This window comes from Rhinatrema bivittatum, chromosome 16 (assembly GCF_901001135.1).
Source record: "Rhinatrema bivittatum chromosome 16, aRhiBiv1.1, whole genome shotgun sequence".
Classification (NCBI taxonomy): Eukaryota; Metazoa; Chordata; class Amphibia; order Gymnophiona; family Rhinatrematidae; genus Rhinatrema; species Rhinatrema bivittatum.
This window is the reverse complement of record NC_042630.1, coordinates 11,563,609-11,590,083: the sequence shown is the minus strand read 5'-3', so window position 1 is coordinate 11,590,083 and position 26,475 is coordinate 11,563,609. Positions and strand designations below refer to the sequence as shown.

Genomic DNA, 26,475 nt, shown 5'->3' with positions numbered 1-26,475 from the left:
CTGGACAAAGGCATTCTGGTTTTATTGATAGATTAAAGAGCTTACCTATGCTGTTGCTATTCACAAGAGTCATGTTCCTTGATGGGAGGTTTAAGGTCAGGGATGTGTGTTTATTTTTCTGAGAAGAGAAATATATCCTGCACTAAGCAGTAGTCAGACCAACAGGTAAAATCTACCCTTATTACATTAGAGTCTACATTAAAGTTGGAGGCGTGGAATATCACGTTAAAGGTGTATCCTTCCCTAGTACACTGGAACTTTAATGAGCTGAGTAAGACCAAGATCCTTTATATTATGTTGCAAGCTAAAAGGCATTTCCTTTAACAGAGTCTTCTGCATAGAAGTCTCCTTGTATATTATGAATAGTGGTGGCAAGGTTGCCTAGGGGTTCAAAGAATTTAAGGGAGCATTCAGGATGATTATCTGAAGGGTGTCATGGTTTCACCTGTCATGCAGCCTCTCCGTATCCTAATATGGTCTGCTATGACCCCTCTTTGCCTGCAGAAGCCCACAGTGAGCCTTATCACCAGAAATGCTAATCTCCTCCTCACTGCTCTTGCCAGCCCTTTGTACCTTTGTCTCTTCAATGAGTCACCCCTGGCTCTCTGATCTTTCCATTATAGCCTTGTACCTTGCCTGTAGCCTCTGGGCCTCTTCTCTTTGTTCGGTATCTTGCCTTGTGGCCTTCAGGCCTGCTCTGTCTTATAAACTGCCTTGTGCCCTTTTTTGCCTGCTCTGTATTGTACATAAGAACATAAGAACATAATAAATTGCCATGCTGGGTCAGACCAAGGGTCCATCAAGCCCAGCATCCTATTTCCAACAGAGGCCAAACCAGGCCACAAGAACCTGGCAATTACCCAAACACTAAGTAGATCCCATGCTACTGATGCAATTAATAGCAGTGGCTATTCCCTAAGTAAACTTGATTAATAGCCATTAATGGACTTCTCCTCCAAGAACTTATCCAATCCTTTTTTGAACTCAGCTACACTAAGGGGCAGATTTTAAAACCTGCGCACGGGTGCAGATTTGTTCGCGCAACCCGGCGCGAAGAAATCTACGCCCGATTTTATAACATGCGCGTGCTCATAAGGCATTCATAAGGCATTTACAGCATATCCAAAACATGGCTGCAAGGATATAGTTGGGACACAAGAGGAGAGATCTAGTTTGAAATAAACTACACTCGCTCCCAATAAGATCTCACTGTAAATTTAAATTGTTAACATTAGCCTTCGAAATTTTGAAGGGAAGGGGGCTGCCACAGCTAGAAAATCACTTTTCTTGGAAAAAATCAAGCAGGTTACAGAGATTTCAATATCAGTTTCAATTGCAGCTACCCCCCAATTAAGGCATTTCATCAAGTTATGCTCCTCCTCTTGTCTATCTGGTTAGCTCCCTTTGTTAAACTGCAAATTTTTTAATCAAAGATTTTCTCCCTTTGTTGAACTGCAAATCTTAACCAAATATTTAACTCTCCCTGTCTTCCTATTTTCTAAATGTCCAAACTAACCCTCTCCCTTGTTAGATATGAAATTTATTGTAAAGCTTGTTACTATGCTATGTTACAAGATCTAATGAAATTCCATAAGAAAGTAAAGACATAGTTGATGATGAATGATATGATCTGAAGGATGGAAAGAACACAATTTGTAATTTGTCTGTAAATTTGGTTTATTTTGTTTTATTATTTTAATATGTTGTATATTAATGTATTTATGATTGTACACCACTTTGAGAGATTTGTTTTAAATAAGGAAAACAGTTTATAAATTCCATTAAATAAATAAATTAAAGGATTAGGTATGCCATCTCTACTGCTCCATTGACCTGTACTGGGGGATACAACATTTCCGTGTTTTACCATTTGTGTGAATATATAGTAACTTAGTTCTTTACATTAAGGTTATGATATATTGGACTTTGGTTTCCATTTCTTACTCAGTGCTTCCTTCAGACTTCCTTTAAGCTCTTTATTCCTCAGGCTACAGATTAGGGCAGTGGTTCCCAAACCTGTCCTGGAGGGCCACCAGCCAGTCGGGTTTTTGGGATATCCTCAATGAATATGCATGAGAGAAAATTTACAGGTTATGGAGACAGTGCATGCAAATTTTCTCTCATGCATATTCATTGAGGATATCCCAAAAACCCGACTGGCTGGTGGCCCTCCAGGACAGGTTTGGGGACCACTGGATTAGGGGGTTCAATAGTGGAATAACCACAGCACAAAACACAGTCACTATTTTGTCCAGCTCAAAGGTGTAACTCGCTGATGGCCTCATGCACATAAAGATAACCATCCCATAGCATATTACAAACACAGTTAGATGGGATACACAGGTGGAGAATGGCTTCTGCCTTCCCATGACTGATGGGATCTTCAGGATGGTAGATAGGATACAGAGGTAGGACACCAAAGTCCATAAGAAATAACTCAGTATGGTCAGCCAGGCCAATCCAAGGAGGAGGAATTGGGGCCTGAGAGAGCAAACTGAAAGGGGAGTGGCCAGGGGAGTAGGGAGAGAGGGTGGAAGGGACACTCTTACAGTGAACTTCTAGGGAACTTCTGCTCAAAATATTTAAAACTCTGCTTCTTTAAGTAATTTTTTCTGTATTACATTTTAAATTACTTACTTAAAGACTGCCATGTATATTGTGTTATTTTGACCAATATAAAATATGCAGAATTTTGCAGAATTTTAATTTTTTTTGTGCAGAATTCCCCCAGGAGTAAAAGGAGCAAAATAAAGAGATGAAGAGACTTAAAGCAGCGATGATGGTGGATAATATGAATAAATTTGAATAACTGAGATTTATATGTCTTCTTTTTCACACTGATTGGTTAACGCAAACAGAACCAGGCAAAAATATATTATTACAAACAGCATCTCAATATGTTATCCAATGCAGAATCTAGTAGGCACTGGCATCTTTATTTCTTATGTTTACAGAAATACTCCTTCAGCAAAAGGCTCTGAGGTTTGGTGGTACAGCTTTGAGATGCAGAGACAGGACCAGTGCTTCCATTAAGCATACTGGGTAGTTGGTTAGAGCGCCACACCTTGGAGGGACATCAAATGATGGCCTAGGGTGCCTAATACCGTTGCACAGAAAGAAAGGAAACTTCTAAAGAAGACATCAAAAGCAGAAAAATAAAATTCCATTTGTCTAACATGTCTCTCACACTTTTTATGGGTGTTTCAAACTGCCAGTCCTCGTATAATGGCTGTGGGTACTTGCTGTAATTGATACCTCGTAGTAAACTATCTGGTATTACATCTTTTTTTTTTTTAAAGATAAGAACCTCATGGCACAACTTGTCTGCCCCTGACAACTGTGTAACCAAAGATCCTTTGGACCTGGACCTCCACTCTTCTTTGCATTTATTGCCACCTATCTGTCCCATGCATGTTTGAATGCATTCAATTCTCTGGTTATTAGCACTTCCCTTGTATTCCATGCATTCACCACCCTCTGGTAAGAAAGTATTTTCTTACATTTCATCTGAGTCTCCTTCCATCCAGCTTCATACCATAACCTCTAGACTTTGAGTGACCTTTTATATGAAGAATGCTACCTCTGAGCATGTTACTAATGCTTCATATACCGATGCTTTTATCAGTTCTTTGAAAATTGTAATAAATCATGGAAAAAGGCAGTAAGTAGAATCTTGTTTGGTGGTTGAGAGGTTGTGTGTTGTCCTTCTCACAAAGGTTTATCCTGAACTAAGAGTGGAAAGTTCTGAGTCTAATTCATTTCAACTCTTGGGAAACATTCTCAGAAGAATCAGCTCTCAGAGGTTGCAAGTTTTAATTGAGTTAACTTTTACTCATTCAGTCAATTGTAAAATACAATACAACATAGTTATTAATCTGTGCTGTGCCAAACCATCATGCTGCAGAAATAAATCTCAGAAGTTAGCATGTCAGAAAAGAATAAAATATCAACCATAATTTGCCATTATTCCCAGCATCATCATCCCCCTAATCACCATGTTTATTATATGCATCGCAACATCCCTTTCATCACAGTAACACCATTCAGACTGATGCAATATCGGCACACGCTAAATGGGCGCTCATGAATTTGCTCCTGCTCTCTTAACAAGTGCCGATCTACCCCTCCCAGGCACCCGATGTAATAATTAAATGGGCTGCCACGGTGAAAAGGAGGCACTAGGGAAAATTTTACGTCACTAGCACCTCCTCGACATCGGGTGGCCAGGAGAGGTGGCACAGCCACGGGTTAGGAAAATGGACGTTTGGTAATTGAGCATCTATTTTCCTAACCTTACTGCTGGCACAGTTTTATTTATTTTTTTACTGTTATTTTTTGGGTCTTTTTTTGGTTCCCCTGACTTAATATTGCCAAGATATTTATTTAATTAATTTATTTAACTCTTTTCTATACCGACATTTATGAAACATATCATATCATATCAGTTTACATGGAACAGGGGTATAATAACATTAACATTATGGAAGGAGATAAGTTACAATAAACAGGGGTTGCGGAAACTTGGGTAACTGAAAGTGCAGATGACAGAGGTATAGCAAAATAAACTTAACAAGGTAAATACTGGTTGAGCCATGGATCGCATATAGAACACTGTATAAATATAGAAATTATATACACTGGAGTAAGATTGGCTACAATGCAATGCAATGGCAATAACGAAGGGGATTAACAAATGAATAGGGATTAACAAATGGATAGGGATTAACAAATGGATAAGTCGCAGGAACCAAAGGTTTACAGAAAAGAAGTATTTTCTGCTTTTCTGTTAACTTTTGGGACTTCTCAAGAATTAACGCCTGCTCTGGGAAAGGCTTTCATTCTTGAGAATAAAAATGTGCGCATCAGTAGCACATTATTTTTTTGCATGGAGGGCTAATAGCTAATAGCCGCATCAACATGAATTTACATGTGATGAGCGCTATTAGCTGCGCGCTCGATAGGATATGCATTTTGGACAAGTTAACCCCCGTTTTTCATCAAGGGTTATGGATGTGTATCCAAAATGAATGTCCAGTTACGCATTGAGCCATGTGCTGGTTGCCGCACACAGTATTACATTGGGCCAAATGTTCGCTCTTCTTTTCCAATAATATTCACAAGGATGATAGTCAAATCGGCTTTGCGGTAAGTGCCTTCCATTTGAATCCAGGAATCATTTACATAATAAACACTTCCAATTCACCACTAAAATAGTATGGATTTCACCAGGCAATGGGAGGGGCAGTCTGTAGGTTTTTGCAGATGCCCACAGAAAATTACCAATCAATGTAGAGTCTCCTGCTTATTGTTCAGAGATTTCCACAAAAAATGTGCATATTTTTAGTACTCTTTTAAGTATAAACCAGGAAATTCTGAAAATTTCAACAAACTCAAGCCAGTCTGAAATTTACCTGGTTTCAGTCTGAGCTGAGATTATTTGCATAACTGTACCTAATATGCAATAGGGATGTGCAGAGGGATGCCAAATGTTGCATTCGGGATTTGTATTCATCGGGGGCAGATATGTTGCATTCAGCAAGGGGGCCCCCGATATGTACATGCGTTAATTCTTATTTGTTTCCCGGCTAAAATTTAATTAAGTATAACCCTCCACCCTCCTAACCCTCCCAAGAATTACCAAAACTCCCTGGTGGTCCAGCGGGGGGGTCCGGGAGCCATCTCCTGCACTGACACACTTGGCTGCCGGTATTCAAAATGGTGCCGATAGCCTTTGACCTTCTATGTCACAGGGGCTACCGGTGCCATTGGTCAGCCCTTGTCACATGGTAGGAGCAATGGATGGCCGGAGCCATCTTGTGCTCCTACCATGTGACAGGGGCTGACCAATGTCACCGGTAGCCCCTGTGACATAGTGAGGGCAAACGTTATCGGTGCCATTTTGATTACTGGCAGCCGATGGCCAGAGTGCAGGAGATAGCTCCTGGACCCTCACTGGACCACCAGGGACTTTTGGCAAGTCTTGGGGACCTTCCTGACCCCCACAAGACTTGACAAAAGTCCCTGGTGGTCCAGCGGGGATCTGGGAATGATCTCCTGCATGCGGGCCGTCGGCTGCCAGTAATCAAAATGGCACCTATAGCGTTTGCCCTCACTATGTCACAGGGGCTACCGGTGCCAGAATTCAAAATGGCTACCAGTGCCAGTATTCAAAATGGCTGCCGATAGCCTTTGCCCTCACCATGTCACAGGGGCCGACCGTGGCCGACCGTGGCTGCCCTACCCAGTTCATATCTGCCTTTAGCTTTTTATTGTAAACAGCCATTTTTTATTTTTATAAGCATTCTGCAATTTGTTCAAATCTTTAGACATTGTTTTTCTTTGCATGCTCGCTGCCAACCCTCCCTTTCCTCTACACCCTTTCAGGACTCACTCCTACATACATACACATACACTGGAGAATTCCTGCTCCATCCAAAGCCATTTATCAACCTTTCCATCACTGACATATCTGTCTTTTAGTGGCGTGCATGAAAAAGAAACCTTTCATTTTATTTCATTTTTCCTTTCATTTTGTATTCATTTCATTTTAGTGCATGATAAATGGTCTCTTTAGCGTGCTAAAATGAGAAAATAAAATGAAATTTTGTTGTTTGTTTTGCATCATTTTGAAAGGGAAAAAACACAAAAAAAATAAGAAATGTCATTCTAATCTCCTGTCATTTTTAAATGATAGCATACGCTTAATGTCTGTACCATATTGTGCCATGCAACAAACCGATGTGTAATGCAACATATTTATGTAAGGATACTGAATATGGAAGGAACTATCTTCATGTCTCCAGTCGATAGTATAATCAGGAGGCAAAGTTTGTAATGAATAGAAACATAACAGCAAAAAAAGACCATTTGGCCCATCTAGTCTGCCCATCTATCCAAATTATTAAGCCTTTACAATTCCCATACTTCTGCTAGAGATGCCCTTCATTTATCACGTGCTTGCTTGAATTCAGATACCGATTTTGCCTCCACCACCTCCTCTGAAACTCTGTCTCATGCATCCTCTATCCTGTCTGTAAAGAATTGTTTACTAAGATTACACCTGAGTCTACCCCCTTTTAACCTCATCACGTAACGTCTTCATTCTAGAGCCCCCTTTCTATTGTAAATGTTTTACCTCCTGTGCCTGCAAACCTTTGCGATATTTAAATGTCTCTATCATCATATCTCCCCTAACTTGCCTTTCCTCTATACATGTTTAGATCTTTTAGTCTATCCCCATATGTTTAGAACAAAGATCATTGATCATTTTAGTAACCACCCTCTGGACTGACTCCAACCAGTTTATATCCTTTTGAGGGTGTGCGCTCCAAAACTATACATAGTATTCCAAAAGAGATCTCACCAAGGATATATAAAGGGACAATATCACCTCTCTTTTTCTACTGACTTTCCTCTCCTGCATATACATTACAAAAATGAATGTACATGTCATATTTTATTCTCCTGATCTAAACACACCCAGAGTAATATCCTTGTTTAACATGGCTAAAAATATATGTGCTGCATGGAAGGCAAATTTCAGTCAATACCCAAGTATATCACTAAGTAATCCAATGAATGGATTTGATAAATAGCCTCTATATAATGCATCTCTTTTCAAAAAAAGGGGCATTGGAAAATTATCAAACACAGAGGTTAAAAGCTTTTTTTTATTATTTTGTGCTTAACAATTTCTATGTTCTTTCCTTTAAGAGAACAAATTCTCCGCCTTAAAGACAACTTTACTACTCAATGCTTTCCAAAGTGCTCCCTTGACTTCATTGTTCCTCAGAGTGTAGATGAAGGGGTTTAAGAGAGGGGCAAAAGCAACATAGAAAACAGATACAGCTCTATCCAATTCTAAAGAATCCCTGGAGTTTGGCCTCACATACATAAATATGACTGTTCCATAATACACAAGAACCACAGTGAGATGGGATCCACAGGTTGAGAAAGCCTTCTTGCGCCCCAAGGTGGAAGGAATTTTTAATACAGTGAATATGATATTGGAGTAAGACACCAAAGTGAAAATAATACAACTAAACATTATAGTACAAACCGAAATAAAAAAATATATTTTTATCAAGGTCGTGTCTGTACAGGAAAGTTTCAGAAGAGGGAAAATATCACAAAAGAAATGATCGATTTCATTGGAACCACAAAATTCCAAACCACAAAGGAAAATTAGTGGTAGCAAATTACCCAGGAGGGTGACAACCCAACAGCTAGCAACCAGGAAACCACAAAACTGTGGGGTCATGATGGTGGTATAATGTAGAGGATTACATATGGCTAAATATCGATCGTAGGCCATCACTGCCAGAAGATAATTTTCTGTACTTCCCATTACAAAAAAAAAATAGCACTGAGCTATGCAGCCAGGAACAGAGATTGATTTAGAACTTACTAGAAAGTCCTGTAGCATTTTAGGGATTGTGCATGAAACATACCAGATTTCCATGATAGAGAAATTAACCAGGAAGAAGTACATTGGAGTGTGAAGCCGACTATTTGTCTTCACAAGTGTGATTATAACCATGTTCCCTCCCACGGTTAAGAGATAGACAAGCAAAAATATCCCAAAAAGAAGATATTGTATCTTTTGGCCAATAGGAAATCCAAGGAGAATGAATTTAGTCACCAAAGTCCGATTGTCCTTTCTCATTACTTCTCTTTGTTTCTCCTTCTTAAAAAAAAACCAAAAATTAAATGACATAGAAACAGAAAATGTGACTGCAGAAAAACAAGGTTCAGCCTATCGTTATTTATTTTTTTATTTTATTTTACCATACTGGGTCAGACTAAGAGTCCATCAAGCCCAGAATCCTGTCTCCAACAGTGGCCAATCCAGGCCATAAGAAAAGTACTGGAAAACTAAGTCTATCCCATGCTACTGATGCTAGTAGCAGTGGCTATTTTCTAAGTCAACTTGATTAATAGCAGGTAATGTACTTCTCCTCCAAGAACTTATCCAAAACGTTTTTAAACCCAGCTATTATAACTGCATTAACCACATCCCCTGGCAACAAATTCTGGACTTAAATTTGCATTGAGTGAAAAAGAACTTTCTCTGATTAGTTTTAAATGTGCCACATGCTAACTTCATGGAGTGCCCCCTAGTCCTTTAATTATCCAAAAAAGTAAATAACAGATTCACATTTACCCATTGTAGACCTCTCATGATTTTAAACACCTCTATCATATCCCCCCTTAGCCATCTCAAGTCTTATTTGTTAAGCATTATATGATAATTCTGAGTCACACAAAAAAATATACTGTATTAATTTTATGACCATAGACATGTAGCCAACAAGAGAAATAAATGTCTTATCCAAAGTTGAAATATTTCCTCAAGGATGAATGTTCATTAGTATGACAGATGTCATATTGCTAAAACTGACTTTTCCATATCTTTTTTGTAATGCAACTATATTTTGGCAATATTTTCCACATTAAGTTAGTCCAATAAAAAGATAACCTCTACTATTTGTTTGTTGACTTTTATTTCCGTTTGATGAAAAAGCTAAAAAAATAGGATAGAAAAGAATGTAATCTCAGTATAATACTTACATTTGTCTCTGTCAGATGGTGAGTATTAACCACTCCTTAGCTTCCAATAGCAAGAGTCTGTGTATAATAATGCACATCACTGTTTCATTAAGAGTGAATTAGGAGGCTGATAGCTGATTGACTTTTATCTTGTCTTCGGTTTCAGGAAACCAGATTGAATAGCTCCAGCCCACAATGATTTCTTTACTAGCTTAAACTTAGCTCACACCTTTTCATTGGTAGCTCAAGACAAGGTACATTCAGGTACAGTAAGTATTTCCGTTCTGCAAAGGGCTTACAACATAGGTTTCTGAGGCAATGGAGAGTGAAGTAACTTGCCCAAGGTCACAAGGAGTCGGATTTGAACCCTACCTTCCCTGATTCTTAGCCTGCTGCTCTAATCACTAAGTTATTCCCATCACTTTATGCTGGGTGAGTGCATATATTTAATGGAGTTGCAGATACTCAGGGGAGAAATATTACTCAAACATAATCCCAGAAGTTAAGACTTCTGTGATTTCTCTTGTTTAAATTGTATAAACCATAGGATGTGGTTATTAAATGTGGCAGTGAGTGGATCAGTCTCATTACTGACACACAAAATGCTTTCAGCCATATTTTAGGAGACAGTCACAGGACTGACATCATGTTCAATGTCAAGGTGCTGCCTTAGCAAAATGGAAAAATCTTGCAAACATTGCTTTCTTCATAGCACACTGAGGTCCATATTAAAATAACTTGTTGAGCGAGTACGATAAATGAGTAAATTTATCCAGTCGTCTTTATTCAGATATTCAGCAACACTTAGGATAAAAGATCCTCTGAGTATCCAGTCTAAAGTTAACCGTACAAAGTTGCTTGGCGAACTTTAGGCATGCTGTTTGGCTGGTCAGAGATAACTGAGTAACTTCGGCTAGCCAATGCTGAACATCAGTGCTGAGTGGCTAAACCTTGATAGAGTTCCATTGGCTACCAACAGGCTAAGGGCAAAGTTCAAACAATGATATGTAAGGCACTACAGAATAATGGTCCACAGTACTTAAAAGATGTCCTGGCCCCTTATGTATCTGTCCGGACTTTATGGTCTTCCAACCAAGAGAAACTGAAAGTTCCTCTGGTAAAAGAATGCCAGCTGCAAAATGACTTGACGCAGGACGTTTGCTTGTACTGGGTCTGTTCTATGGAAACTTTTACCATTTACTTTAAGACTAGAACATGATATGAAGAAATTCAGTAAAAGTCTGAAAATGATAAGTTTAAATGAGGCCTATTCAGTGATTACAAATTGTTGGGAAGTTTAAGAATAGATGGATTATTGCTTTGGAACTTTGGATGCTTTTACCCTTTCTATTTTGTAAATGAGTTAAAGTTTACAATTGTTTAAATGTGTAACAGATGATTAAAACACATGACTGGAATTCACATTGTATAATTTAATTGTAAAAGGTGGAATATACTTTTTGAAAATCAATTAATTAATTAATCAATTAATTAATTAATTGCCTTTACTGGGAATAATCCTAGTGCCACCTTGTTTTATCTGGTTAAATTTTATACCGGCAACATTTTGCCTGGTCATTGATGATGGCAGTGGTAGTGGGTAGGGGGCGAGAAATTGAAACAGCAAGTTTTGTCTGGGTAACTCCCAAAGTTAGCTGGACAAACCTTTGGAAACTTTATCTCACTGTAGTTTTGCATCTTGAAGATCACTACAGTCCTGAATAACTGGGAATATAGGATCTAATGGACAAGTAGACAGTTTTGATCCTTGTGAGGATCTTCTCTATCTTTTTGGAGGAGATTGACCTGAACTCAAGACACTAGGAGTTGAATTGGTCAGGTAGAAGTTGTAAGAAGTGAACTTAGGATACGTTTGTTATTTAAAAAATGCAGGAAAAAATGGAGGGTATAGCTTGAATTTTTTCCATGAATAATTCAGGAAAGTTATTAGCTGAAGAGACAAAGGTTATGTAGTGTTAGGTACTGGAGAGCTTGTCTTTCAAGATTCTGGATGATTTTTTGCTAGGTCAAGTTGTCTGTAAACAGTATTTTTTTGCATTTTGAATGGATATCTTGTATTTCTTTGCATGTTCTTTGCACCATTTTTGTTTGAGTTGATAAAAAACTTTTTGAGGAGTAGAAGACTGCTGTGGAAACAGGAGGAGTCGCTGGGTGCTCTGGTTGGGTTGGATTTAAAGGGTGTCAGGGAAACTTAAAAACTCAGAATATATGGAGCCACAAACACTAAAAGGACAAAAGATTACAATTGTACCATGAAAAATAAATCAAAGGAGAGAATGCAAGAATCTCAAACAACCCACAGACTAGGATGTAAGCTATCATATTATTTGTAATTACCCATTTTCCTGGCCAGATGTAAGAGCTTAATTCCATATGGCATTGAAACCATCATTAGATAGAAGGAAACTAATACCTACCTATGTATACCTGCATTGTAACCAATAGTTTTGTTTTTGTTTGTTTGCTGAATGTATAACTATGATTTCAATTTGTAAACCTTTGTGCTCTATACATGGAATGAGGGTATATAAAATGTCTAAATAAATATAATAAATATTGACAGTGGCAAAGTTCTCATTCCATTGTTGGACAAAGGCATTCTGGTTTTATTGATAAAGAGCTTACCTATGCTGTTGCTATTCACAAGAGATATGTTTCTTGATGGGAGGTTTAAGGTCAGGGATGTGTGTTTATTTTTCTGAGAAGGGAAATGTAGCCTGTACTAAGTAGTAGTCAGACCAAGAGATAAAATCTACCCTTACATTAGAGTCTACATTAAAGTTTGTGGCGTGGAATATCAAGTCAAAGGTGTATCCTCCCCTGGTACATTGGAACTTTGATGAGCTGAGTAAGACCAAGATCCTTTATATTATGTTGCAAGCTAAAAGGCATTTCCTTTAACAGAGTCTTCTGCATGGAAGACTCCTAGTATATTATGAATAGTGGTGGCAAGGTTGCCTAGGGGTTCAAAGAGTTTAAGGAAGCATTCAAGATGATTCTCTGGAAGGTGTCATGGTTTCACCTGTCATGCAGCCTCTCTGTACCCTAATATGGTCTGCTATGACTCCTCTTTGCCTGCAGAAGTCCTCATTGAGCCTTATCACCAGAAATGCTAATTTCCTCCTCACTGCTTTTGCTAGTCGTTTGTTCCATTGTCTCTTCAATGAGTTCACCCTGGCTGTCTGACCTGGCATTTCTAGCCTTGTACCTTGCCTGTACCCTTCGGGCCTCTGCTCTTTGTTTGGTATCTTGCCTTCGGGTCTTCTCTGTCTTTTACCCTGCTTTATGGCCTATCCAGGCTTTCCTGAAGCCTAGCAGCCTACTTACATCAAGTCTTGTTGCTTTGGACTTTAGTGTTCTTTCTTTTGTGTTGTTCTATATGCTCCTACTCTGCTCTGTCTTGTCCAGTCCTGTCCTTTTCTGTCTGGTCTTGCCCTGGCCTGCCCTTTTCCCAGTACTAAACCTTGCCTCATCCAGCCTGTAGCAAGCCTTACCTCATGCAGTCTGTCCAAACTTTGCCTCATCCAAGCCTTGCTTTAGCCTGCCCTACCTTGTCATGCTAAGCTAACCATCATATGCTATCACCACAGAGGCCTACTGGCTCCCAGGAACCCAAGGACTCAACCTTCGAAGAAGGGGGCTGGCTAAGCGGAAGACAAGTCCTAGTCCTGTCCAGGACTAGGCAATATACCCCCAGCAGAGAGGCCCTGACAGAGGGCAGCAGATTAAAGCAAGTCTAGGTCTCTCTTCTTAGAATTTTAGGACAAGTTAGTTGTATTTGCCTGCTTGTTTGTTACCAATCAGGTAAAGAGCCAGGGAGTTGTGGAAGACAATACATACTTCCCCACCATGGCTCAAGGCAAGGAAGTGTAATGAACAGATCTGCATGAGGGATGATTGTGTCATCATCTTCTATCCAGGTATCCATGAAGCACAGAATGGACTTTGAATTCCTCGATCAGATCCAAGATCAGATAATGCTTACTGTTGGTGAATTGTACATTGAGTAGGCCGTATTTGATACCTCATAGTAACTATCTGGTATTACTTCTTCTTTTCTTGACAGATAAGAACCTCATGGCACAACTTGTCTGCCCCTGACAACTGTGTAACCAAAGATCCTATGGACCGCCACTCTTCTTTCATTTATTGCCACTTATCTGTCCCATGCATGTTTGAATGCATTCAGTTCTTTGGTTATTAGCACTTCCCTTGTATTCCATGCATTCACCACCCTCTGGTAAGAAAGTATTTTCTTACATTTCATCTGAGTCTCCTTCCATCCAGCTTCACACCATATCCTCTAGTCTTTGAGTGACCTTTCGTATGAAGAATGCTACCTCTGAGCATGTTACTGATGCTTCATATGCCGATGCTTTTATCAGTTCTTTGAAAATTGTAATAAATCATGGAAGGAGGCAGCAAGTAGAATCTTGTTTGGTGGTTGAGAGGTTGTGTGTTGTCCTTCTCACAAAGGAGTATCCTGAAGTAAGAGTGGAAAGTTCTGAGTCTAATTCATTTCAACTCTTGGGAAACATTCTCAGAAGAATCATCTCTCAGAGGTTGCAAGTTTTAATTTTGGTAACTTTTACTCGTTCAGTCAATTATAAAATACAATGCAACATGCCAAACCATCATGCTGCAGAAATAAATCTCAGAAGTTAGCATGTCAGGGAAGAATTTTTCAAAACATATCAACCATCATTTGTCATTATTCTCAGCATCATCTTTCCCTTAATCACCACATTTATTATTGTCATGGCAACATCCCTTTCATCACAATCATCACCAAAATAACAAACACCATTCAGACTGATGCAATATCGGCGCACGCTAAATGGCCGCTCATGATTGAGCATCTGCTCTCTTAACGAGCGCCGATCTACCCCTCCCAGGCACCCGATGTAATATTTAAATGGACTGCCACGGTGAAAAGGAGGCACTAGGGAACATTTTGCATCCCTAGAATCTCCTTGACATCGGGTGGCCAGGAGAGGTGGCACCGCCACGGGTTAGAAAAATGGACGCTTGTTAATGGAGCATCCATTTTCCTAACCTTGCTGCTGGCACACTTTTATTTTTTTATTGTTATTTTTCGGGTCTTTTTTTGGTTCCCCTGACTTAATATTGCCAAGATATTAAGTCGCAGGAACCAAAGGTTTTCAGAAAAGAAGTATTTTCTGCTTTTCTGTAAACTTTTGGGACTCCCAAAGAATTAACGCCTGCTCCGGGGAAGGCTTTAATTCCTGAGAATAAAAATGTGCGCTTTAGGAGAACATAATTTTTTTGCATTTTATTTATTTATTTATTTTGTGTTTTTCTATACCGGCATTCGCGAAAGGTGTAACAACTGTGCATGGGGGTAACATGGGTTAACATGGGGTAACATGAGTGCATGGGGTAACTGTGCAAGGTGTAACAACTGTGCATGGGGATGGTAATAGCTAATAGCCTCATCAACATGAATTTACATGTGATGAGCGGTATTAGCTATGCGCTCGATTGGATGTGCGTTTTGGACAAGTTAACCCCTGTTTTTCGTCAAGGGTTATGGACGTGTATCCAAAACACATGTCCAATCACTCGTTGAGGCATGCACTGGTTGCCGCACACAATATTGCATTGGCCCAAATGTTCGCTCTTCTTTTCCAATAATATTCACAAGGAATCATTTATATAATAAACACTTCCAATTCACCACTAAAATAGTATGGATTTCACCAGGCAATGGGTGGGGCAGTCTGTAGGTTTTTGCAGATGCCCACAGAAAATTACCATTCAATGTAGAGTCTCCTGCTTATTGTTCAGAGATTTCCACAAAAAAATGTACATATTTTTAATGCTCTTTTAAGTATAAACCAGAAAGGTCTGAAAATTTCAGCAAAATCAAGCCAGTCTGAAATGTACCTGGTTTCAGTCTGAGCTGAGATTATTTGCATATCTCTACCTAATACGCAACAACCTTGAACAGGAAGCCCAGGGGCTGGGGAAAGGGATATTCATCTTCCTCATTCAACAGAGGCACTCTCAGCCTCAATTCACTTTGTAGCCCATTAATTCTGTCCACTACAAGCCAATGCACTCCCTTTACCTACTTTATATTTCATTTATTTTGTGTCATTTTAACATATTTTTCACTTTTTTTCAATTTGTTTTTAATGCACGCTATTTGGAAATAGAACAGACTGAAACCATTTAGTGCGCACAGGGAGGATAACTTTCAACATCTGCACATGGTGGCATATACACATTTATGTGGCCTTGTGTAATTTTACCAAAGCATTTTATAACATATACATATTACTGTGGTATCTTGTGCCTCAGAACACAGCTTGCACTTGGCTAGTAGCTTGCACTTGGCTAGTAGTTCCTCACTGCAGGATCTTGATTCCTGAGTCCTGCAAAAGTTCTCAGACAACCAGCAGAATTTGCACAAGATGCTCCCAATACCCTCTTCCACAGTGCTGTTCGACAGTTCTTTCTCTCCTTCTCTGCTAACCTTCTCACTTCAAAGTCCTATGAGGGGCAGAGGAGAACTTCACTGGATGATCATGCCTGTCTCATGTGTGCGGGGGGGGGGGGGGGCTATTTTACAAGATTATGCATGGCAACGTAATCAGGCCTCCCCGAGTTCCCCTCACGTCGCTCCAAATAAGGAAATATTTCGTCATGGACAGGGTGGTGGATGACTGGAATGCCCTCCCAGGAGAGGTGGTGAAGACAAGAACAATTAATGACTTCAAACGGGCATGGAACAAATACTGTAGATAAGGCTTGAAGAAAGGAATTATGTAACATTTATGCATGAGGGTAACCTGCATGGCGCAGGAGTTGCTACCCTTATCAGAATGGGGGTAACCTGTACCGAGTGGCAATTAATACCCTTAACAGAATGCATGGGGGTAATCAACATGGAGTGGCAGTTACTCTGCTGGGCAGACTAAATGGACCACTTGGTCTTTATCTGTTATCATTACTACGTTACTATGTTACTTTGAGGAGCTACAGCCCACCTTGAGGCAGTGTCTTCTAGCACTGATGTGCCCTCTTTTTTTTTTGTTGATCACCACCACAGGGTCACCTTCTTGTTCACCCTCGGGCATGAGGACACAGGTCATGCTGAGGGTCTCCCTTTTCAGGGAAAGGAACACCAAGGCATCAGATCACATTCTTCCAAAGTGAGACGGACACCCCACAGCTCCTGTGGCTCCCTCCGTGCTAAGGGAAGTGACTCTGGCCTTCCTGCACGAGAATGTGTCTGCCATGTGGGCAGACGTCAGGTTTGTAGTTGGCCTTAGTCTGGGAATTGGTGCAGCTCGTTGGATTTCTCTGGAGCTCTGTGCGATGCACCCACAACCAGCACAACCAGACCCCAAAGCACAGCAGGATCTTTCACCTATCATCCCTGCTCTTTTTTTAAATGTAAAACTGCAGTTTTTTTATTTTTATAAGCATTTTGCAATTTGTTCAAATCTTTAGACATTGTTTGTCTTTGCATGCTCGCTGCCATCCCTACCTTTCCTCTACACCCTTTCAGGACTCACTCCTGCACACAGACACATTCACTGGAGAATTCCTGCTCCATCCAAGGCCATTTATCAATCTTTCCATCACTGACATATCTGTCTCTTAGTGGTGTGCATGGAAAATAAACCTTTCATTTTATTTCATTTTTCCTTTCATTTTTGTATTCATTTCATTTTCTATCATTTTAGTGCATGCTAAATTGGCTCTTTAGTGTGCTAAAATGAGATAAATAAAACAAAATGTTCTTTTTGTTTGTTTTGCACCATTTTGAAAGGGAAAGAACACAAAACAAAATAAGAAATGCATTCTAATCTCCTATCATTTGCCTGTACTATATTGTGCCATGTAACAAACCGAGGTGTAATGCAACATATTTATGTAAGGATACTGAATATGGAAGGAACTGTCTTCATGTCTCCAGTTGATAGTATAATCAGGAGGCAAAATTTGTAATGAATAGAAACATAACAGCAGAAAAAGACCATTTGGCCCATCTAGTCTGCCCATCCAATTTATTAAGCCCTTACAATTCCCATCACTTCTGCTAGAGATCCCCTTCATTTACCCCGTGCTTGCTTGAATTCAGATACCGTTTTTGCCTTCACCACCTCCTCTGGGAGGCTATTCCAAGCATCCTCTATCCTGTCTGTAAACAAATATTTCCTAAGATTATACCTGAGTCTACCCCCTTTCAACCACATCTAGAGCCCCCTTTCCATTGTAAATGTTTTACCTCCTGTGCCTGCAAACCTTTGCAATATTTAAATGTCTCTATCATCATATCTCCCCTATCTCCCCTATCTCGCCTTTCCTCTATACATGTTCAGATCTTTTAGTCTATCCCCATATGCTTTAGAACAAAGATCATTGATCATTTTAGTAACCACCCTCTGGGACTGACTCCAACCAGTTTATATCCTTTTTTTTTTTATTATTTTTTTTTTTAATTCTTTATTTATGAATTTAAGTTTACAAACAAAACTATTCATATTCGTATTCAATATTACATTGAATTCTTAGGAATCAGGAACACATAATGAGTTTCTCACATATCATAACAATTACACAACTTAAATCTTAATAACTTATTGTCCTGATTCCATGTTACTAAACAGAGTGGGGAGCCGTAGAGCATTTGTTAAACAAAATGATTCAATTCTATTAAAAAAAAAGACAGAATTAAAACAGGATCATTTAATCCCTATTAACATTTGGATCCGGAGTTTCTGCCCCCCCTCTCTGGTTTCTATGTTCTTCTAGAAATCTCTCTAAATCAGTTGGATCATAATATATATATTTTGTGCCATCCACATACATAATGCATTTACTGGGAAATCTTATAAATACACGTAACCCATATGTTCTGGCAACATTTGCTAAACTAATAAACTTTTTTCTCTTTAGTTGAGTTTCCTTCACCACGTCAGGGTAAACCCATACTTTCTGACCCAAATACAAAGAGGATCTATTCTGCATAAATAATTTTAACACTTTATCCCTTTCTGAAGAATTGGCAAATTTAACCATTAATGTTCCTCTTCTTTCAATTTGGGCAGAGTATGAGGTTTCTAATAGATCTGTTACATTTAAAGTGGACTCTTGTGGAAGTACTTCTATGTTTGAATTTGGATTTCTTTCCTTCAAAAAATAAGCATTCATGATTATGGGGAAATTTTCAGATGTAATTAATAAAATTTCTCTAAGATAATGCTTAAGTTGTTCCTTTGGAAATGTTACTCTACATTGAGGAAAATTAACAAATCTTAAATTACAATATCGTACTACATTTTCCAAATTTTCTATTTTTTTGATTAAGATATTTTCTCCTTTTATTATCGATGTCTGAGCTTCTTTTATTGTATTAATTTCTTCTGTTACCTTCACAAGAGCCACTTCATTATTTGTCACCAGAGGACTTATATTTAACAGCGTGGATTGCATATCTTTTATGTTGGTATTTAAACTCACTATATTATTCTGTAAAGATACTATCGCTGACCATAACATCTCTAAAGAAACATGCTTTGGACTCCCAGTATTTGCATTTGAAGTAGAGGGTAATTCTATTACATTTGATAGATCTTGTCTAGAGTCCACCCTAAAAAGAGGGGCTGGCATACTTCCTCCAGTTACCAAAGCTTGCCCACTTATGCTCTCAGTCTTTCGCATCGCCATTTGTTTTGGAGGATCAAGTCCTTCCGTTTCTTCTGGCCTTGCTATCAGCTCACCATTATCCTCCTCAAACGGGTTAATCCCATCAGACGTCATCCGTACTATGGGTGAACCTGGTTCTCTGGTGATTACATAAGGCATTGGTGGTGCGGGTGTGGTTGGGACCCCAGGACTTAGACTGACCTCTCCCGACAAAGAGGACATATGCTCTATATCCTCTGTTGTAATGGGACTCTCTGGGGTCTTATTTCCTGTATTTGAGTAAAGACCTACTAGTGTTGTTTGAACCAAGGTAGGTCTGGCTGGGGTTGAGGCATCCTGCCTTACCCTACCTTTTCTTTTAGTATGCGGCATAGTTCAATTACAAACATTTAATAACAAAACTGCAAGTCTTTACTCACTCTTCTGTCGATTCAAAAACGTATCCAGGTTTGGAGACGAGGGGAATGATTTTCATTCAAGGCCAAAATCCGAGGCCGCCTACCAGCCTACGCCGGTCTAAGCCGGACCAAGCCGGCGCGCCCCTTACGGAGCGCGCGGCTTAGGAAGCGCGCCGGCGGCAATTGCGTGCCGTCTGCCGCTTCCTTTATGGTAGCAGACGCCCTGCACTGACGTCACTCCTTTTGAGGGTGTGCGCTCCAAAACTGTACACAGTATTCCAAATGAGATCTCACCAAGGATATATAAAGGGACAATATCACCTCTCTTTTTCTACTGACCATTCCTCTCCCTGCATATACATTACAAAAATGAATGTACACATGATATTTTATTCTCCTGATCTAAACACACCCAGAGTAATTTCCTTGTTTAACAAGACTAAAAGTATATGTGCTGCTTGGAAGGCAAATTTCAGTCAATGTCAAGTACATCACTAAGTAATCCAATGAATGGCTTTGAACAATAGCTTCTATATTATGCATCTTTTCTCAAAAAGTGAGGCAATGCAAAATTATCAAACACAGAGGGGTAGATCTTTAAAAAATACGCGATCGTGTACTTTTGTTCACGCACCAGGCGCGAACAAAAGTACGCTGGATTTTATAAGATACACGTGTAGCTGCGCGTATCTTTTAAAATCCTTCGCCCTCCCCCCACCTTCCCCTCCCTTCCCCTACCTAACAGACCCCACCGGCCCTATCTAAACCCCCCCACCTAACTTTGCGCGCTTCGGCCAGCAGCCCCGCTCCGTCCTCCGGCCCAGTGGCTGGTCCGGAGGCCTCGACCATGACCCTGGGCCGGCGCCATGCCCCCAGGACCGCTCCGAAATGCCGCGGCACGCCCCCGAAAAGCCACGTCGTTTCGGGAACACCCCCGGACATGCCCCCGGGACTTACGCGCGTTCTGGGGCTTTACGCATGCCGGTTGCCTATGCAAAATAGGCGCGCCGGCGCGCAGGGTTTTTAAAATCCGCCCCAGAGGGTAAAATCTTTTTTTTATTATTTTGTGCTTAACAATTTCGATGTTCTTTACTTTAAGAGAACAAATTCTCCCCCTTAAAGACAACTTTACTACTCAACGCTTTCCAAAGTGCTCCCTTGACTTCATTGTTCCTCAGAGTGTAGATGAAGGGGTTTAAGAGAGGGGCAAAAGCAACATAGAAAACAGATACAGCTTTATCCAATTCAAAAGAATTCCTGGAGTTTGGCCTCACATACATAAATATGACTGTTCCATAATACACAAGAACCACAGTGAGATGGGATCCACAGGTTGAGAAAGCCTTCTTGCGCCCCAAGGTGGAAGGAATTTTTAATACAGTGAATATGATATTGGAGTAAGACACCGAAGTGAAAATAAAACAACTAAACATTATAGTACAAACCGCAATAAAAAAATATATTTTTATCAAGGTCGTGTCTATACAGGAAAGTTTCAGAAGAGGGAAAATATCACAAAAGAAATGATCGATTTCATTAGAACCACAAAATTCCAAACCACAAAGGAAAATTAGTGGTAGCAAAGTACCCAGGAGGCTGACAACCCAACAGCTAGCAACCAGGAAACAACAAAACTGTGGGGTCATGATGGTGGTATAATGTAGAGGATTACATATGGCTAAATATCGATCATAGGCCATCACTGCCAGAAGATAATTTTCTGTACTTCCCATTACAAAAAAGAAATAGCACTGGGCTATGCAGCCAGGAACAGAGATTGATTTAGAACTTACTAGAAAGTCCTGTAGCATTTTAGGGACTGTGCATGAAACGTACCAGATTTCCATGATAGAGAAATTAACCAGGAAGAAGTACATTGGGGTGTGAAGCCGACTGTTTGTCTTCACAAGTTTGATTATAACCATGTTCCCTCCCACGGTTAGGAGATAGACAAGCAAAAATATCCCAAAAAGAAGATATTGTAGCTTTTGGCCAATAGGAAATCCAAGGAGAATGAATTTAGTCACCAAAGTCTGATTGGCCTTCTTCATCACTTCTCTTTGTTTCTCCTTCTTCAAGGAAAAAAAAAAAATTAAATGACATAGAAACAGAAAATGTAACCGCAGAAAAACACCGTACTGCCTATCTTTTTTTTTTAATTTATTTTACCATACTTGGTCAGACTAAGGGTCCATCAAGCCCAGCATCCTGTCTCTAACAGTGGCCAATCCAGGCCATAGGAATCTGGTAAGTACTGAAAAACTAAGTTGATCCCATGCTACTGATGCTAGTAATAGCAGTGGCTATTTTCTAAGTCAACTTAATTAATAGCGGGTAATGGACTTCTCCTCCAAGAACTTATCCGATCCTTTTTTAAACCCAGCTACACTAACTGCACTAACTACATCCTCTGGCAACAAATTCCAGAGTTTAATTGTGCGTTGAGTGAAAAAGAACTTTCTCTGATTAGTTTTAAATGTGCCACATGCTAACTTCATGGAGTGCCCCCTAGTAGGGGTGTGCATTCGGATTGACCGCATTATTAAAACTCGTTCGGCCCAAAAAGAACTTTTGGCCAGCTTGGGGGGGCCTCCTGACCCCCCCAAGCTGGCCAAAAGTTCTTTTTGGGCCGAACGAGCCATCCGGCGCGAACTCGCCGGGAATCACGTGGCGCCGCGTCACTCAGACGCGACGTCACGTGATTCCCGGCAAGTTCGCGCCGGACGGCTCGTTCGGCCCAAAAAGAACTTTTGGCCAGCTTGAGGGGGTCAGGAGGCCCCCCCAAGCTGGCCAAAAGTTCTTTTTGGGCCGAACGAGCCGTCCGGCGCGAACTTGCCGGGAATCACGTGACGTCGGCGTCACGTGATTCCCGGCTCGTTCGCGCCGGACGGCTCGTTCGGCCCAAAAAGAACTTTTGGCCAGCTTGGGGGGGTCAGGAGGCCCCCCCAAGCTGGCCAAAAGTTCTTTTTGGGCCGAACGAGCCGTCTGGCGCGAACGAACCGGGAATCACGTGACGCCGCGTCACTCGACGTGCCACCGACGTCACATGCTTCTCGCCAAGGATTGCAGAAATGACGTCCTCACTCCTCGCTCGATCACCAGGGAGTTGTGGTAAGTCTGGGGGGGGATTAAGGAGGGTGAGGGGGTTTAAATTTTTTTTTTTGCACATATGTACATATACCCAACTCATTGGATTTTTTTTATGTCCATATTGGCCGCAAGTGGGACCCCCTTTCGGACATAAAAAATATGAACATAAAATTTTGCTCTGCACATCCCTACCCCCTAGTCTTTCTATTATCTGAAACAGTAAATAACCGATTCACATTTACCCATTGTAAAACTCTCATGATTTTAAACACCTCTATCATATCCCCCTGCAGCCATCTCAAGTCTAATGTGTTAATCATTATATGATAATTCTGAGTCACACAGCAAAATATACTGCATTGATCATTTATGACCATAGACATTTGGCCAACAAGAGAAGTAAATTTCATATCCAAAGTTGAAATATTTCCTCAAGGTTGAATGTTCATTAGTATGACAAATGTCAAATTGATAAAACTGAATTTTCCATACCTTCTTTGTAATGCAACCTGCAATATACGTCTATATTTTGGCAATATTTTCCACATTAATTTAGTCCAATAAAAAGATAACCTGTACTATTTGTTTGTTGACCATTATTTCCCTTTCATGAAAAAGCTAAAAAATAGAACAGAGAAGAATGTAGTTTCAGTTTAATACTTACATTCGTCTCTGTCAGATGGTGGGTATTAACCACTCCTTAGCTTCCAATAGCAAGATTCTGCGAATAAGAATGCACTACGCTGTTTCATTAAGAGTGAATTAGGTAGCTGATTGCTGATTGACTTTTATCTTGTCTTCGGTTTCAGGGAAGCAGACTGAATAGCTCCGGCCCACAATGATTTATTTACTAGCTTAAACCTGGCTCACACCTTTTCATTGGTAGCTCAAGACAAGTTAAATTCAGGTTCAGTAAGTATTTCCATTCTGCAAAGGGCTTACAACTTAAGTTTCTGAAGCAATGGAGAGTGAAGTAACTTGCCCAAGGTCACAAGAAGTAGGATTTGAACCTTACCATCCATGGTTTTTAGCCTGCTGCTCTAATCACTGCACTCACCCAGCATAATCACTTTATGCTGGGTGAGTGCATATATTTAATGGAGTTGCAGATACCCAGGGGAGAAATATTACTCAAACATAATCCCAGAAGTTCAGACGTCTGTGATATCTCTTGTTTAAATTGTATAAACCTTAGGAGGTGGTTATTACATGTGGCAGTGAGTGGATCAGTCTCATTAATGACACAGAAAATGCTTTCAGCCATATTTTAGGAGACATACACAGGACTGACATCATGTTCAATGTCAAGGTGCTGCCTTAGCAAAATGGAAAAATCTTGCAAACATTGCTTTCTTCATAGCACACTGAGGTCCATATTAAAATAACCTGTGGAGTGAGTACGATAACTGAGTAAATTTATCCAGTCATCTTTATTCAGATATTCAGCAACACTTAGGATAAAAGATCCTCTGATTATCCAGTCTAAAATTAACCATTCAAAGTTGCTTGGCCAACTTTAGGCATGCTGTTTGGCTGGTCAGAGATAACTGGGTAACTTTGGCTAGCTGAATGGCTAAACTTTGATAGAGTTCCATTGTCTACCACAGGCTAAGGGCAAAGTTCAAACAATGATATGTAAGGCACAACAGAATAATGGTCTACAGTACTTAAAAGATGACCTGGCCCCTTATGTATCTGCCGGACTTTATGGTCCTCCAACCAACTGAAAGTTCCTCTGGTAAAAGAATGCCAGCTGCAAATTGCTTGACATAGGGCTTTTGCATGTACTGGGTCTGTTCTAAGGAAAGTTTTACCATTTACCTTGAGACTACAACATGATATGAAGAAATTCAGTAAAAGACTGAAAATGCTAATTTTAAATGAGGCCTATTTAGTGATTACAAATTGTTGGGAAGTTTAATAATAGATGGATTATTGCTTTGGAACTTTGGATGCTTTTACCCTTTGTATTTAGTAAATTTATTTATTTTATTTTATTTATTTATTGGATTTTATATACCGGTGTTCAATATATATATATCTTTAAAGATGACGCCAGCCAGCCAGTGCTCCTACCATGTAGGTAAAAGTGTACTATAGTACATTCTAACAGGTGCCGTCAAAGGTTCGGTTACAATATATCATTAGACATAGTCATTTAGCGAAGTAGTTCATGACCAATTGTACCAAGGTACTTACACCGGTACTTTTATTACACATAGTATTATAGTTATGTTTTATTGTGGTGCAGAGTTCATCGACTAATCTACTGTATAGTCCTAAGGACTGTATGTCGGTGCCTTTCTGTCTTTTCCTGAAATATTTCTCTCTATTCTCCTGTCTCTTTGTAAAATGCTTGTTTAAAAAGCCATGTTTTTATGTTTTTCTTGAATGTCTTGAGATCACTTTGTAGTCTGATCTCTGGAGGCATTGTGTTCCAGATTATGGGTCCTGCTAGTGATAGGGCTCTTTCCCTCACTTGGGTTAGTCTTGCTGTTTTAACTGATGGAATGGTTAGGAGTGCTTTATTTGCTAAGCGGAGGTTCCTGTGTGGCATGTGTACCCGTAATGCTGTGTTCAACCAGTCTGATTTCTCATCATAAATTAGTTTGTGAATGATACATAGGGTTTTGTATTTAATTCTGTGTTCAATTGATAGCCAATGTAACTCTGCTAGGGTTTCAGTTATATGGTCCCTCCTTATTTTTCCAGTTAGTATTCTAGCTGCTGTGTTCTGAAGTATTTGCAGTGGTCTTAATGTTGTATTAGGTAGTCCTAACATAAGGGCATTGCAGTAATCTGTGCTGGAGAAGATTAGTGCCTGTAGTTTTGTACGGAAGTCATTTTGAGTTAGCAGTGGCTTAAGTTTTCTGAGTACTATGAGTTTTGCATAACCTTCCTTTACTTTTAGTGATATGTGTTGTTTCAGATTGATTTCAGGGTCTATTATTATTCCCAGGTTACGTACTTTTTCTGCTAGTTCAATTTTCTGGTTGTCTTTGAGTATTATTGATGTTTGATTGATTTCAGAATTTTTACGTTCTAAGTGAAGAAATTCTGTTTTATCAATATTAATTACAAGTTCCATTTGTGTCAGTAGTTGTTTTATAATGCTTAGGTACATGTTGGCTAGGTTTAATGTTTTCTCTAGAGTGTCTTCTATGGGTAGAATTAGTTGAATGTCGTCGGCGTAAATGTAGTGTATAATTGGCTCCACTCACTCTTCACCCAGTCTGTTCTGGTGAATGTTGGGTCATTTAGCCTCCAGCAGACCCTTTAAAGAGCTTTCTGTCTGCATGAGATTATATCACTGGGAGGGAGGAGGGGAGTCAGGTTCTGCCAACCAGCCCCAGATCTCAGCAGCTCTAAGATTAAGGGAATATTTCAGTCAAGCTGATGTTCTTAAACTATACTTTAACAAAAACAGGGACCAGCTAGTGTCCAATGTGTTCCCTCAAAATTAGCTAGCTGTAAACAATACCACAAATCGTATCTGGTAAAAATACTGTTAAAAACCAACTTTTATTTAAACAAAATGTCTGTTTGAGAGATTTTTATTTGGATTTAATGTTGTATATGTTTTTAGTATTTTTTATATTTTTAAAGAGACAGAAACCTCAGCACTGGTAAAACAGGTTAGTTAACCAAGTTTTTTGAAAACCAGTAGATTAAATCACGGGTCTCAAATTTGTCTCTCTTTTTTTGATTTAGATTAAAAATTATTTATACTCTTGAT

General features: G+C 39.7%; 2 protein-coding genes across 2 annotated transcripts; both read right to left on the bottom strand.

Annotated features, from left to right (window-relative positions):
• Positions 1 to 7,708: 7,708 nt before the first annotated feature.
• LOC115077280 (olfactory receptor 6F1-like) lies at positions 7,709 to 8,665 on the bottom strand. Its single transcript, XM_029579567.1, has one exon. It carries the CDS (start codon positions 8,663 to 8,665, stop codon positions 7,709 to 7,711), a length of 957 nt encoding a protein of 318 aa, XP_029435427.1.
• Positions 8,666 to 20,743: 12,078 nt separating this feature from the next.
• On the bottom strand, positions 20,744 to 21,700 carry LOC115077279 (olfactory receptor 6F1-like). The gene has a single exon (XM_029579566.1). It carries the CDS (start codon positions 21,698 to 21,700, stop codon positions 20,744 to 20,746), a length of 957 nt encoding a protein of 318 aa, XP_029435426.1.
• Between the last annotated feature and the right edge of the window lie 4,775 nt (positions 21,701 to 26,475).